The sequence below is a fragment of the Aulonocara stuartgranti genome, assembly GCF_965226115.1.
Source record: "Aulonocara stuartgranti genome assembly, chromosome: 3".
Taxonomy (NCBI): domain Eukaryota; kingdom Metazoa; phylum Chordata; class Actinopteri; order Cichliformes; family Cichlidae; genus Aulonocara; species Aulonocara stuartgranti.
Window position 1 is genome coordinate 5,114,685 of NC_138941.1, and position 17,011 is coordinate 5,131,695.

At 42.5% G+C, this 17,011-nt stretch overlaps 1 protein-coding gene across 1 annotated transcript; it reads left to right on the top strand.

Moving 5' to 3' along the window:
* Window positions 1-1,324: 1,324 nt before the first annotated feature.
* Window positions 1,325-13,565, top strand: LOC309703007 (stonustoxin subunit beta-like; the record flags this gene model as incomplete). Its single annotated transcript, XM_082527709.1, has 2 exons — window positions 1,325-1,391; window positions 12,512-13,565. 2 exons carry the CDS (start codon window positions 1,325-1,327, stop codon window positions 13,102-13,104), a joined length of 660 nt encoding a protein of 219 aa, XP_082383835.1. The 3' UTR covers window positions 13,105-13,565.
* Between the last annotated feature and the right edge of the window lie 3,446 nt (window positions 13,566-17,011).

Consider the following 17,011-nt stretch of genomic DNA (forward strand, 5'->3'; position numbering starts at 1 on the left):
AAAACAAATCAGCGACCAATATAGCCACCTTTCTTTGCAAGGACACTCAAAAGCCTGCCATCCATGGATTCTGTCAGTGTTTTGATCTGTTCACCATCAACATTGCGTGCAGCAGCAACCACAGCCTCCCAGACACTGTTCAGAGAGGTGTACTGTTTTCCCTCCTTGTAAATCTCACATTTGATGATGGACCACAGGTTCTCAATGGGGTTCAGATCAGGTGAACAAGGAGGCCATGTCATTAGTTTTTCTTCTTTTATACCCTTTCTTGCCAGCCACGCTGTGGAGTACTTGGACGCGTGTGATGGAGCATTGTCCTGCATGAAAATCATGTTTTTCTTGAAGGATGCAGACTTCTTCCTGTACCACTGCTTGAAGAAGGTGTCTTCCAGAAACTGGCAGTAGGACTGGGAGTTGAGCTTGACTCCATCCTCAACCCGAAAAGGCCCCACAAGCTCATCTTTGATGATACCAGCCCAAACCAGTACTCCACCTCCACCTTGCTGGCGTCTGAGTGGGACTGGAGCTCTCTGCCCTTTACCAATCCCGCCACGGGCCCATCCATCTGGCCCATCAAGACTCACTCTCATTTCATCAGTCCATAAAACCTTAGAAAAACCAGTCTTGAGATATTTCTTGGCCCAGTCTTGACGTTTCAGCTTGTGTGTCTTGTTCAGTGGTGGTTGTCTTTCAGCCTTTCTTACCTTGGCCATGTCTCTGAGTATTGCACACCTTGTGCTCTTGGGCACTCCAGTGATGTTGCAGCTCCAAAATATGGCCAAACTGGTGGCAAGTGGCATCTTGGCAGCTGCACGCTTGACTTTTCGCAGTTCATGGGCAGTTATTTTGTGCCTTGGTTTTTCCACACGCTTCTTGCGACCCTGTTGACTATTTTGAATGAAACGCTTGATTGTTCGATGATCACGCTTCAGAAGCTTTGCAATTTTGAGACTGCTGCATCCCTCTGCAAGATATCTCACTGTTTTTGACTTTTCTGAGCCTGTCAAGTCCTTCTTTTGACCCATTTTGCCAAAGGAAAGGACGTTACCTAATAATTATGCACACCTGATATAGGGTGTTGATGTCATTAGACCACACCCCTTCTCATTACAGAGATGCACATCACCTAATATGCTTAATTGGTAGTAGGCTTTCGAGCCTATACAGCTTGGAGTAAGACAACATGCATGAAGAGGATGATGTGGACAAAATACTCATTTGCCTAATAATTCTGCACTCCCTGTATTCATTCACTCTCACATTCACACACTGGTGGAGGTAAGCTACAGTTGTAGTGGTAGGTTAGGCTTTGCCCAAGGACAAAATGACCAAGACAGAGAGAGCTGGCTCATCAGACAGACAAGCTCATCTTGTAACCTACTGGTTCGCTGGTCAGCACACCAGCTGACTAGCAAACCGGCTAACTAGCACACCAGCTAACTAGCACACCGGCTAAATAGCAAATCAGCTAACTAGCAGACCAGCTAACGGCAGCCACAAGCTGAAGGACGATTAAATGTAGTGGAGATATCAGAGATGACACTGGTGTGTCCGATTCACTCTTTAGCACTCTGGTCACTCCGGTGTGTCAGCCAGAACACCACTGAAGGCCAAATGATCCCAGCATGTGGAATAAAGAGCTTAAGGTTTGGTTTGAGACACTTTATTCTTTCACTCATTGATTCTTGCGGCTGTGATCATGTGTGTGGTTTCTTACAAAAAGGAAGTACACAATACAAATACATGACAAATAAGATGAATAGATAAGTTACATATCCAGTTATATGTACGTACATCAGTATAGCTAATATAGCCATATATAAGGACAAAGATCACAGTACTATAATGCAGTAATGTTAAACACAAAGGTGTATATCTACATAAATCTGTCCTATCAGTGATCAGGGTACTGTAGTATACTTCCACTACATAAACTATAGAAACTAAACGACATTAGTGTGACTTTAAGTTACCATCAGTACAGACGAACTGATGGTAGTTGTACAAAATAAAGGCATTGCAATTATTGTGAAGGGCTTCCGGTTAAACTAAGATCAGCTGATTACCTCATAACAAATTGTTTGCTATAGAACGCAGCTCCCACTCTTCATTAATATCATGTACTGTAACTCCCAAGTAACCATGGTTACCCAGCCACGCCCAGTAGTCTCCAGAGAGACCAACAGCTGGTGCACGTTGTAACGCCGTGGCTTTCATAGTCTCTCCTTTTTCTACAGCTCATGTGTTCTTCTTGTGATGGTGCGTCTTGAGGGAGGCTCATACATGCCGTCATTTGTTGATCCTAAGAACGTTCCTCAGACCGACTTCTTCAACAACACTAATCAGCCTGCAGTTTGTAGCTACTCACTTCACTGTGGTGTTTGTTAGCTTGTCTTTCTTTGGTTTATCTTGACTCCTCCCACAAGCTGATCCTACGTAGTCTGCCCAAGCCTCCCACCTCTGTTTGTTTGGGTGGTTTGTTTGCTGCCATCAACAGCGTGTAATGCATTTAAGTGATACTTCAGACATGAAGTACTGCGACAATAAAAAACTCAACTTTGCTTAAAAATAACTTTAGTTGTATCAACACTGCCCTCTGGAATAATTAGACTTTGGTGACAAACTGATGTGATCTCCATGTTTCCTTTGTTGGACTGTGGGCGAGTGTCAGAACTGAATGTACTGAGTAACATGTGGAGTTTAAATATGTGTCAGTTCCAGTTTTAGAGCTCTAAAGTGCAGCTATCATGTTAGGAATATGTTAGGAATAGACAGGAACACTGAGCACACTGAGGTCAAATCTTTATTTATCCAGTTCATCTGTAGGCTGAGCTCAGTCCATCCATTTAGTGAAATGATGTTTAAAGGTCTCCTTGTTCTGTGAGCGTGCACAGATCCTGAAGCAGAAAGCCTGGGTTAACAGAGAAATGATCATCACTGTGATGATGCTCACCATCTCTGACTGGGATTTGAGGTTTTGTCAAAGCAGCAAAGAAAGCCTGGCTATGTTGGACTGGGTGTGGAAGCAGCTCCCAGTTTGAGTTCAGGAGACAGACACCCTCTCTACTTTGACGATCAGCTTCAAACTTTCCTTTTTGATAAAACTTATAGTTAGAGCTGGATCAGGTGACCCTGAACCATCACTTAGTTATGCTGCTATAGAGATGGATAACAGATGGATTGTTGTTTTGTGTGTCTGCAGTCTGTCAGGCTGTCTGATCACAGAGGAAGGCTGTACTTCTCTGGCCTCAGCTCTGACCTCCAACCCCTCCCATCTGAGAGAGCTGGACCTGAGATACAATCATCCAGGTCTCTCAGGAATGAAGCTTCTGTCGGCTGGACTGAAGGATCCAGGCTGGAGACTGGACACTCTCAGGTATGGAGAGAATGTCTGATATAGGAGGAAGAGCTGGAATCATTTCCTGTGTCTTTCACTCACTTCCTGTTTGTTTCCTGCAGATGAGACATGAACAATCACACATGCAGGAATATTTTCAGGGACAGACACACTAGTCTAGCTGGATAGTACATGGATATTTATGTAGGGGGTCTTCAAGGAGTCTGTTTGCAGGAACATTAATGATAACTGATAAGTCATGTTGAGAGTTTCATTAAAAGTAGACTTACAGTTAGGTAATATTTGGACAGAGACAACATTTTGTAACTTTAGATACAAGTATCAGCCATGTGTGTGTTTCCCATGCTGTATGTCCACAGTCACAGTGACAGTCAGTGACACTGACAGAAGGATGAAACAAGGCTGTGAATCATTTCAGTCTGTGTGTGTGACAAAGAGGCAGACAGGAGCAGCTAACATTTGGAAATGGAAGCTTACTGGAAACACTACATTCACGGCTGAATTCACAATAGATTTGTTCTCAAGTGCACATTTAGCAGCTAATGCTAATACTGTTTTCCCTTTGCTTTCTACAGCAGCTATTGCTAAGTAGGCCACTTTGCTCCGCTAAGGATTTGTGTGACCATGATGGAGACTCTGATAAGCTAATGCTGCTAAGCTAATGCTGTTTATGGGCCCTGTTAGAATCAATATTTCATTCTCATTCTGTTGTTTGAGAACAATATTAACGTTTCACATCATTATAACACAAGAGAAAAGGGTATTGGCATTAGCTACTAGTGCTTATTCACCTCAAATTACCTTTAGCTGCTAATGGCAGCCTACTTAGCATTAACTCCTCACTAATATAATGCTAATTTACATCAAATTAGCATTAACTGCTCATATTGTTATAAGGAAAGAGAAAACGGTATTAGCATTTGCTGCTAATAATTATTCACCCCTAATTAGAATAAGCCGCTAAAAGCAGCCAACTTAGCATTAATTCCTCACTTTGTTGTTACCCAACGGAAAAGAGTATTAGTATTAGCTACTATCATTTTTAATAAGTAAGAGAAAACAGTATTAGCAGTAGCGCATAATGCTAATTCACGTCAACGTAGTATTAGTTAATAATGGCAGCCTACTTAGCATTAACTGCTCACTAATATAATGCTAATTCGCATCAAATTAGCATTAGCTGCTCAAGTTGTTATAAGGAAAAAGAGAAAACGGTATTAGTATTAGCTGCTAATAATTATTCACCCCTAATTAGAGTTAGCCCCTAATGGCAGTCTACTTAGCATTAACTCCTGACATTGTTATAACGCAGGGGAAAAGAGTTACCATTATCGGATAATGCTAATTCTCATCAAATTAGCATTAGTTAATAACGGTAGACTTCATATCATTAGCTGCTGTCATTCTTACAAAGCAAACAGTATGAGCATTAGCTGTTAATCCTTTTTCATCTAAAATTAGAATTAGCCACTAATGGCGTATTGTTAAAAAGTAAGAAAAAACATTGTTAGCATAAGCGGATAATGCTAATTCATCTCAAATTAGTATTAGCTAATAATGGCACCTGCTTAGCATTAGCTGGTCACATTGTTATAAGGCAAGAAAATATGGTATTAGCATTAGCTGCCAATTTCTATTTACCTAAAATTAGCATTAGCCACTAATGGTAGCCTATAGCAAAAACTTCTTAATGCTAAATGAAGTTAATTAATGCTAAGTAGGTTTAACTGAAATTAAAGTAGTGTTAGCATTAGCTGCTGATATTGTTAAAAGGTAAGATAAAACATTGCTAGCAGCAGCGGATAATGCTAACACACATAATAATTAGCATTACCTAATAATGGCATCCTTCTTAGCATTAGCTGCTCATATTGTTATAATGCAAGGGAAAAGAGTTGGCAAAAACAGTGTTAGCATTAGTGGATAATGCTAATTCACCTAAATTAGCATTAGCTAATAATGGCTACGTACTTAGCATTACCTACTAATATTGATATAAAGCAAGAAAATATGGTATTAGCATTAGCTTCTAATGCTTTCTCATCTAAAATTAGAATTAGCCACTAATGGCATCCTATTTAGCATTAACTCTTCACATCGCAAGGGAAAAATTAGAATTCAATAAAAAAAAAAGTGTTCACATTAGCTACTTGTATTGTTAAAAAGTAAGAAAAAACATTGTTAGCATAAGGGGATAATGCTAATTCACCTCAAATTAGTATTAGCTAATAACGGCAACCTATATAGCATTAGCTGGTCACATTGTTATAAAGCAAGAAAATATGGTATTAGCATTATCTGCCAATTCCTATTCACCTAAAATTAGCATTACCTGCTAATGGCAGTCTACTTAGCATTAACTCCTCACTAATGTGATGCTAGTTTGCATTAAATTAGCTTTAGCATTAGCTGCTAGCATCAGCCTACCTAGCACTAGCTGCTCACATTGTTAAAAGGGAAGAGAATACGATATTAGCATTAGCTGGTAATATTTATTCACCCCTAATTAGAATTAGCCACTAATGGCAGCATACTTAGCGTTAACTCCTCACATCGTTGTAATGCAAATGAGGCTAACTTGCATTAAATTAGACTGCTGTTATTAGCTAATGCTATTTAGCAGTAGCTGCTCACATTGTTATAAAGCAAAGGAAAACGATATGAGCATTAGGTTCTAATGCGTATTTGCCTTAAATTAGACGTAGGTGCTAATGGCAGCCTACTTAGCATTAGCAGCTCAGATGTTATAATGCTAGGAAAAAGAGTGTTAGCATTAGCCGTTCACATTGTTATAAAGTTAAGGGAAATAGTGTTAGCATTAGCTACTCACATTTTTAAAAAAAGTAAGTGTTAGCATTAGTGCATAATGCTAATTCATGTCAAATTAGCATTAGTTAATAACGGCAGCCTATTTAGCATTAGCAGATAATGTTGACCTTGGCCCACTGGAAAAGTTAAGAACTAAAGATTTAGGAGTGTTTCTCGATAGCTCTTTCTCATTTGAGAAACAAATGAATTCTGTTATTAAAACCAGCTGTAAGGTTTATATTGTTGATTGATGCTTAGAAATATTTACTCATATATGCTTAGAGTTGTATAATCGATTGCATAATGATAGAGGTTTGATCCTGAGTAGTCTGTAAAGACTCTGTGTGCCTTCCAGAGTGCTCTGGCATGCACACACCACTTGGGGCCATGAGAGAGGTCGTACCCTCTCTTACTGATTTATGGTGTAGGACAGGGGTCTCAAACTCAATTTAGCTGGGGGCCGCTGCAGGCAGAGTCTGGGTGAGGCTGGGCCGCATTAGGTTTTCCACAAGAAAGGCATGGTTAAAAAATTCCAATCTTCTCAAATCTCTTTATTTTTATTTTTTAACACAAAATATGAAAAATAAATAAACAAATTAAGAATTAATAAGAAAATAAATCAATCTGTAATACATAAATAAAATAATAATAAGATATTTTTAGTCAGTGAACTTGTGTGTTTCTTTCAGTCTTCTATATCTGCTGTGTTTAGATTGAAATGTCTGTATTAACAGTTCTATAACCTTCTTCTGAACATGAATGGAACACTGTAGAAAATGAACTGTTCTTCTGAACATGGCTTCTCTTGCCTACTCCTTGCTGCTAGAGACCTGGCAGCGTTTCCTCTCGCATAGCCGAGCCAGATTTGGCCTGAGGGAGGAAGCAGTTGCGACCCTCAGTATGTCTTGAAGATGATCATCCGTAAGTCTGGACCTGTACTTGGACTTATTGAAGTTCAAAGTGGAGAAGAGCTTTTGGCACAAGTATGTACTACCAAAAAGGCACATGGTCCGTTTGAACATTCGGGAAAGCCGAGGGAAACTAGGGCTCAAGTCTCTCAAAAATTGTCCAAGCTTGTCTGCTTTTCCACTCACCTCCCTGAACTTTGCTTTGAGTTCAGAGTTGCACTGCAGCTCAATGAGCTCCATTTGAAGCACAGAAGGGGCATCTTGCACATCAAAGGAGAAGGGGTCTGCAAAAATGTGAAAGGTGGCTCTGTGTGTCTTGAAGTCAGCAAATCTGTGATCAAATTCCTCCTGTAGCCTCAAAATGACATCAACATACTCGTCAGCACTGAATGGTGTGCCTGCATCCACGAGTGCCTTGCATGCTGGGAAATGGCAAAGGTTTGTCTGAGAGAGCTGAGCTTTCCAGAGCGCCAGTTTTGTGGAGAATGCTCTCACGTTGTCATAGGCAGCACTGACAAGTTGCCCCTGGCCTTGTAACGTCTTGTTCAGTACATTAAGCTCATGTGTCATATCAACAAGAAAAGCTGAGTCCATGAGCCATTTGGGATCAGTTAGCACAGGAACACTAACTCCATCCTTCTCCATGAAGGCTTCACTTCTGCTCTCAACTCAAAAAGTCTCTTTAAAACATTTCCCCTGCTGAGCCAACGTACCTCAGTGAAGTCGAGCACATCCCCATATTCTGACTCCATTTCCTCTAAAAAAGCACAGAACCTTCGGTGCTTTAAGCCCCTGGATCTGATTTGGTTGATGCATTTCACAACAATAGACATCACATTGTCAAACTTCAGGCATTTGCTGCAAAGGACCTGCTGATGGATGCTGCAGTGCAGAGCAATGGCCTCCTCCACGCCTTCCTCTTCCAGTTTGTTTTGTGCCACCAGTCCATTTTTCCTCCCTGTCATTGATGGCGCTCCATCTGTTGTTATTCCAACAAACCTCTTCCATGGCAAACCAACATTCTCAATGGCATCACACAGCTTGTAAATATCTGCTGAGCGGTGGTCTGGCCATGCATTGGAATTACTGTGAGCAGCTCCTCCATCACTTCAAAACTGTCATCAACACCACGGACATACATTGGGAGCTGGGCAGTGTCGGTGATGTCTGTGGTCTCATCAAGAGCGACTGAGTATACACTGAAACATTTGGCTTTCTCACACAGTTGGTCATAAATGTCACTTGACAGGTCAGAAATGCGATCTGCTGCGGTGTTGGCAGAAAGGCTGATGTTGCTAAACTGACCTTTCTTTCCCGGACAGACTATATTTGCAGCCTGCAACATGCACTTTTAGACAAATGCACCTTCTGTGAATGGCTTCCCTGCTTTAGCAATCATCTCACTAACCACGTGGCTCCGACTGCTGCATTATTCTCTTTGGTTGCTTTCTTGGAGAAATCTTGCTGCCTCAGTAGATCTGTTTTAAGACTGGCAACCCGGTTCGCTCTCTCGTCTCCCTGGTATTTTGCATCCAGCTCAGCATGTCTAGTTGTGTAATGACGTTTCAAATTGTATTCCTTGTGCAGCGCAACTTTCTCTGTGCAAATAAGACAGGTCGGGGTGCCCCTGTGCTCAACAAAGAAATATTGCATTTCCCACTTTTCCTGAAATTGTCGGTGCTCATCACCAACCTTTCTCTTCACCGCAGGCTTTGAAAAAGACATGTTTGGGGCTATGTGACATTTATAATTCTACTTGGTGTCACTGTCGCATTGAAGTTTCAATCAAGCGTTTAGCCGACGGACGGGGAACGTCTCAACGCGTAGAGAACGTCATTTCTGCTTCTTTTTCTTGCAACCGTAGCACGGCGATCGGCAGATAAAAAGCCGGTAGCAGTCTCCTTTGTTTTTACGCTCGATGTTCATGTCTTTCATGACGACACGAACACCGTGGCGTTTGCAGATGGTAGAAAGTGCAGGGATAGCGAGCGCAAAAAAGGCGACTGCTCACGGCGCCGGGCTGTTGTTACAGGAGAAAGAAGCGGAAATGACACCGTGACATATAACAAATAACATCAGCTGTTTCTGATGTTAGTTGTTTTGACTGCTTTTACATTATATTGAAATATATGTAATGTTCATGTTTGCTGCAATGCAAACGCAGTGATGCAAATAAAAACATCGAGCCACAAATTACGGTGCGACCCTATAATTAGTCCGGGTTACCGGGGACTGTTGTTGCCGATGAACAGGTGTCGCTATGTGACTGCAGACTAAATTGGGCTGCATTGAGTTCATGACTTTTCTTTTATCCCGCCGCCTACGCATCACTGTGAGAGTTAATATGAGATCTCTCTCTGTGGAAAAATAACTTTAAATCCCACTGACGTGTGTATAAATCTATATACGTATAATGTCCCGCTGGGCAGCAACTTAAAAAAACAACTTTTTTTGAAGTGTTGTGAACGCAGCGCGCTGGGGCGAATGTCGGCGTTTGCCCAATAGAAAGGAGGAAGCCAGCCAGGCACAGGAAAGAAAGAAACACTCCAGGGCAACGCTGCTGGAACTTTGACTCATTGAGAAATGTTTCCCTGCTTGCATCAAGCCCGGCTGGTGTCCCCTGAGATCCATATCCCACCCTGATTGGTGGGTTAATTCAGCTCCGCCCACAACACTGTAAAGTGTCATACATTATCAAACTAACATTACATTTTCATATTAAGGTGGGGCCAAAAACTATCGTCCTGCGGGCCGCAATTGGCCCGCGAGCCGCGAGTTTGAGACCCCTGGTGTAGGAGGACACCTACTCTGTGTCTGGTTAAGTATAAGAGCCCTTTGTTAGGGGGACCGCTGGACTCTTAGCACCAGCTTTGGGGTCACAGGGTCACATCTGGAACACACACACACACACACACAGACACACACACAGACACACACACACACACACACACACAGACACACACACACACACAGACACACACACACACACACACACGCGCACACACACAGACACACACACAGACACACACACACAGACACAGACACACACACACACACACAGACACAGACACACACACACACACACACACAGACACACACACACAGACACACACAGACACACACACACACACACACACACACACACACACACAGACACACACACACACACACACACACGCGCACACACACACACACACACAGACACACACACAGACACACACGCGCGCACACACACACACACACAGACACACACACAGACACACACACACACAGACACACACACACGCGCACACACACACACACACACACACAGACACACACACAGACACACAGACACACACACACACACACACACACACAGACACACACACACACACACACACACACACACACACACACACACACACAGACTGGTACTCTTTGTTCATACCTGTGTAAGACGTCATAATGAACTTGTGCATATTCATGTAAGCTCAATAAAGAGCAGTGTTACGAGGGAGCAGACGAGAGCGACTGAGGTCAAGTGAAGGAACGGCGCTGTCACAGTTCTCTCCCTCATCAATTGTCTGGTTCCAGCGGTGGGTCTGTGCTAGACGACCCATCACCAGCTTTTTCCACTGGTTACCAGTACGTGGTAGAATCCACTTCCAGATCTGGTTGTCTTTAAATCTGTGAATGGATTGGCTCCATCTTATCTCTCTTTAACAAAAGAATCCAAGTGGAGCCCTCAGGTCTGCAGATGAGCAGCTTCTGACCAGAACTAGACGTAAAAACAGAGGTGAGCTTTATCGATGGCTGCAGCCAAACTCTGGAACAGTCGCCCTTCACATCAGGTCGTCACTAGGGGTGGGTTTTTATAATCGATTCATCGATTAAGATCGATTCTGGCTTGGATAACATAAAATCGATTCATTAAAATCCTGAATCGATTTTTTTAATATAAATTTATTTTGCCCGAAATGCCAGAATCTCTGGTGACATCTCACAAAATTTCAAGAACCACCAAACAGTTAAGACAGTAAATGAGAGCAGGTACACGGATTCTGCACATAGACTTAAACACACAGCGCGACCCGCGGATCAGAATCAGTGAGATGTCGCCTTTCTCACGGTCGGGGCTGAAAGCCGACAGCTCGCTGACTCTGATCTGTCGGCGGGTCCGCGCTTTGTGTTCACGCCCTTTATGAGCCGATTCTAAAGCTGTTAGTTTGATCTCTCTCCAAACAATATTGACCGAACCAGCAGCAGAAGAAGATCCAAACGCTTCACATAAACATCGTCATGAATTCACTCTGACTTTTACTGTTTTGCTTCCACCGCGATGCACAGCTCTCTCTCGCTCCCTCTCTCTCCCTCCCTCTCTCTCTCTCTCTCTCTCTCTGTACTTCAAGAACAGTTTCGCTTTCTTCATTATTCGCTTGCTTGTTACACAAGTCTACTGTTGTTTACAGCGCTGTCAGCCGCTGTTTTTTTCCCTTTTACATTCTTCCGAAAAGAAAACCTCATTTCTGCTGTTCAATACTGAACAAATTGAAACTTTTTAAAATTATTCAAAATGCAAAACGCTTAACCGTGTCTCTAATAAAACCGCTGTAACTTCAGAGGTGATGTTCATATGTTGATTAATGGTTTTCTTTCGTTTTTGATGTACTGCAGAATATTTTTATAAAATCCCAGAACAGGAAAATCACCTTCATGTTTTTCTGTGTTTTATCTTCAGCTACTTTGACACAAAAGCATCTGCTGTGATGCTCACACCTTTGATAAAGTCTTGCGAGTGTCAGCTTCCTTTTTATAGATACAAAAATATGTAAATGTACTGATCTGAATTATAATATTTCTGACTGTCAAAATTTCCCAGATTTAAATCGAATCGAATCGAATTAAATCGAATTAAATCGAATTAAATCGAATCGTGGATCGAATCGATTCGGGACCTTGTGAATCGGAATTGAATCGATTCTAGAAATCAGTGACGATACCCAGCCCTAGTCGTCACCAACACTGGACATTTTTAAAAGCCGGTTGGAAACACATTTGTACTCTGTAGCTTTCAATCCTGACCAGTCTTTATAGTCATTACTGTGTATGTTTCCTATTTTCTCTCTACTCTGTGCAGCACTTTGGCTCAAGCTGTTTTTAAATGTGCTGATAAATAAATGTAGATTTCTTTGAATAAAACAGTGGAGCCGAGCTTTGAGCTCAGTGTGTAACAGTGTGTGTGTGAGAGCCATGTAATGTCCATGTGTGCATGCTGACTGTGCTGCTCTGACCCCCCTCCTCCTTTCAGGGTGGAGCCTGCTGGAGTCCGATGGTTGAGACCAGGTCTGAGGAAGTGTAAGTGTGTTTTTAATGGGATTCATGAAAACAAAGCAGCACACATTCAACCATCTTCATCATGTCAGGAGTCATCATCAAAGTGTCAATCAATGAACAGATGATGGATCAATAACTGCAGCTGGATTGTGTTTGTTCTCTCCATCAGATTCCTGTCAACTCACAATCGACACAAACACAGTGAACACAGAGCTCCAACTGTCTGACAACAACAGGAAGGTGACACGTGTGGAGGAGGTTCAGTCATATCCTGATCATCCAGACAGATTTGATTACTGGAAACAGCTGCTGTGTAGAAATGGTCTGACTGGTCGCTGTTACTGGGAGGTCGAGTGGAGAGGAAACGTTTATATATCAGTGAGTTACAGAAGCATCAGAAGGAAAGGACGCAGTGCTGACTGTGTGTTTGGATACAATGATCAGTCCTGGAGTCTGATCTGCTCTGATGATGGTCCTCAGTCTGTCAGGCACAATAACAGACTAACATCCATCTCCTCCTCTTCCTCCTCCTCCTCCTCTGTCTCTAACAGAGCAGCAGTGTATGTGGACTGTCCTGCTGGCACTCTGTCCTTCTACAGAGTCTCCTCTGACACTCTGATCCACCTCCACACCTTCAACACCACATTCACTCAAACTCTTTATCCTGGGTTTATGTTTCTCTTGTCTCCTGGTGCCTCAGTGTCCCTGTGCTGAGTGGAGTGTAAAGAGTGTCTCCTGTTACAGAAACACTCTGACTGTTGAACAGATAGTTCAGTCTGTACATGTCTGTCTCTTTCACTCACAAACACGTTTTCAGATTCATGGATTCAATCAGTTGATGTTTGAAACTCTTCTAAATGATTCCTTGTAAACTTCTTCAGTCACAAACAAACAGGAAGTGATGTCACATGTGTTCCTGTCCACACAGCAGAATGAGTCTATTGCTGACAGTGATGTACAAACAGAGTGAGCATTTCTGAGGCCCAAAATAAACTGAGTAGTTCACTGAATGAACAATGGACTGTGAGCTCAGTTCCTTCATCATTAGTATGGATTATATATGTATATGTATTATATTAGTATCATATATATCAGGTGCTGCTGCTTTCAGTCATTGTGCAAATGTGCTGTTTGTAAGCTTGTAAAGCTGCAGTCAGCTGAGACTGAAGAAGTCACCTGATCAGTGAGCAAACGTTTCTGAAAACGTCCAGATGAACAGAATCAACCTTTTGGGATCAGCCAGCAATGCAGCATCATTGTTGTTCAGCTTCAGAGGTTTGCAGGAATGAACTGATGACCAGAAACAGCTGCAAAGTCCAAGAAAATACCAGCTGGAGTTCAGCTGCATTTGAAGAAGTCAAAGAAAAGTAAGGATGGCAAAGGGCGACGTTTTCTTCCAAAGAGCTGCAAACATGGTCGACGCCTCATTAGAAGAATCATCTGGACATTTGTGAGGAACTCTAACCAAGAAAGCAACGTCACACAGATCCAACAGACAGTTTCCATGACTGCAAGTGTTGAGTGGAAAAATGCTACATTGCATTATTGCATCCTCTCACCACAGGAGGCGCTGTTGGGACCACTGATTGCTGATCAGCTGTTCTCTGATGATCTGATTGATACTGTGAATAACGGGACTCACTGAACTCTGTGACACAGTGAAGATTACAGAGTTTAACTTCACCCTTTAAGACTGACCACAGAACCAAGTCCGCCAGAGCTTTTGTTATATTTTTACATGCTGTGGAGCCATTTGTGGGAGCATTTCAAGTTGCTATACATCAATACAACTGTTATAGCCCTAATTTTAATAATATGTATGCATTAAGTCCATAGTAACTACATAAACTGCAAAAAAAACCTCTGCTCATCCATCTCTGTGTGTATCAGGATACATTTGGTTCATAATACACAGAAAAATCAGAGTTATTACCTGTAATAAATGTGAAAGATTCCTGCAGTGATAACCAGGCAGGACTGAAACACATCCAAGCTGTCACCACGGTAACAGCAGCGTCCATCCACAGGTGAGGGGAGGAGCAAAAAGAGGGACTTTGACCATTTTATACTAAAAACACTCAACTAATGTTTCTAATATGAAACAAATAAGCCCACATTAATGTGAGCGTTTATTAAATAATAATAATGATGATTTCCTCCTGATCTCATTTCCACAGCAGAGAAAACTGTGGTGTATATTGAGGTGGAGGGTGTGGTCTGTGGCTCAGGTGTAGAGTGAGGGTGGGGTGCACCACAGCAGCATGCTGGGACTGCTGAGGGTGGAGGAGGGAGTGATGATGACATCAGAGCTGCAGCACAGAGACCAGTGAACACACAGTCTGTTCATCTTTGCATAGATACAATATACAGCACAATATTGAATGACAGACACGCTGTGGGAGCTTCCACAGATACACTGACGTCAGCATCCAGAGTCCTCCTGCTGCTCCCCCCTCAGAGCCCCGTGATCAGCACCAACACATTCAGTTAGATGACAGAGTCCAGCTGCAGCTAGAATCAGCTCCCCTCTGTGAACAACAGCACAGCGTCAGTGTTTCACACTCAGTGAAAGGAGGAAACAGCAGAAGAACACCATGTGTGCTACGTTTCCCAGGACACACTACAAACTGCACAAATACAGAGCAGCACGTGGAAGGACCTGGAGCTGCATTTACAGAGCTGCAGACAGCGTGATGTCCTGTATGGACAGGTGGAAGGAACCAAGTCCTCAGCTGGAACACTCGTGTTTGTCCACAGACAGGAAACACAGCAGGAAACTTCCTCACAGAAGTGCAGCTCATGGATAACACACTTCCTGTCAGTCAGAATGAGGCTGCAGCCAAACACAGAAAGGTGTTTTTGTCCAGATGAGCCCAGAGAAGAAACACGAGTGTTCACAGACATCAGAAGCTCAGAGAGGTGAAACATGAGGTTGGAGTCCTCGTCAGCATCCAGAAGAGCTGCTGTGAAACCCTGAGTACTCATGACAGACTCTGATGGCACAAACACATCATGATTCAAACAGAAAGACAAACATGGAGCTCCTGATCCTCCTGCATGAGAACAAGCTGACATGAGCGCTGTGTCTGAGAGTGTCTCCCTGTCACAGTGACAATAACACAGCTGCTGCTCACAGTCATTAAACTGACCTGAGGTCAGCTGTGCTCCTTACATATGAACCATGTGACCTCACATCAGTGCTGTGGATGACTGTAGTCATAGAAGAGTAGAGCTGTAGCAGGTGGTGTGAGGAGGAGGTGGTGTATTCTAGTTAACGCAGTACTGAAACACTCCAGCAGAGGGCGCTGTTAAGTCCTTATTGTAACACAGTTACTGTGTGCAGTTAGACTTCATACATAATCTGCACTTATTTCCATCAGACATGCTGTCAGTAAATGATTGGTTTCTATACATTTCTAAACACAAAACCTCTTCACACTTCTAACATGCACATTTACACAACTAAATGGCAGTATTGATGAAAAGAAACACATTCAACAAATCCATTTAAACCTTAAAACAAACAAAAGGAAGCATCTCTATGGACAAACAAACCCCTCCACTTGGTTTGACCTGCTGATGTCATGTGTGACATCAGCAGGACTTTAAAATGAGGAAATGCCGGGCGGGCGTTTCCCCACACCTGACCCTCATGAAGACTGAAAAGACAAACAAAGTAAGAACAAATGACTTAATCTGTAACATAATAAAATGTAAAGAAACATGTAACTGAGTATTCAGCTTCATTTGCAGAATGTTTGATTTGCCAGCAACTGAATGCTTCCACACACAAACCCGGCATAGTGAGTGAAGCAATGTTACTTAACAAATAGCAAATCATAGCAAATACATAGAAACAGAATAATGTGTTTAATATGCAAAAGAAGAAGAAGAAGTAAAGACATATGGGACAAATGGAGACCATTGCAGCTCATCCACCAGTGGGGTAAAAAGAGCAACCAAGAAAGTGGCAGCCTGCACGGCCACAGATGTGCTGGAGGAGCTAGAAGCTCTACCCATGGAGAAACTCCTGGAGAACCTTTCTAAGCCTAACAGGGGACAGGTACTTCTGCCCAACCTGGCAGCCACAAAGTGAACTCATTTAGGTAAAGATAACCACATGCACCTAACCAGCCTGCACCAGCCTGACATTTCTTCCTCCTAAGTAAAAACCAATGGATGGATTAAACTTAGAGTCTCAGCTCAGTTTTCTATTTTGACCACCTACACCCCAAGATACTCTTTTAAAAAGTGTTGTTTTCAGATCCCTTTGAAGTTCATAAAGGGCCTGTTCATTTTCATTCAGATGTTTTATTACATAAATGTTACTGTTTTCTTTTGATTTATGCTCCCACTACACTGCACCTCTACAAACAACAATGCCACGGACTGTCAGCTGCTTTTACATGCTGTGAACATGAGTAGGTTTGATCAGAGTTTCAATTATCAAAGAAAAGACAAACTGAGCAAAAAGAAGGAAAAAAAGACCAACTTCTTCCCAACTGACAAGAAAAATACTCGTCATGTTTTCATAATAAAGGATCAGGCTCCCCATTTATGACAGCTTGGACCAATAATGTATGTTACACTGATGCTACTGTAGAGACAGGGTCAACATCTC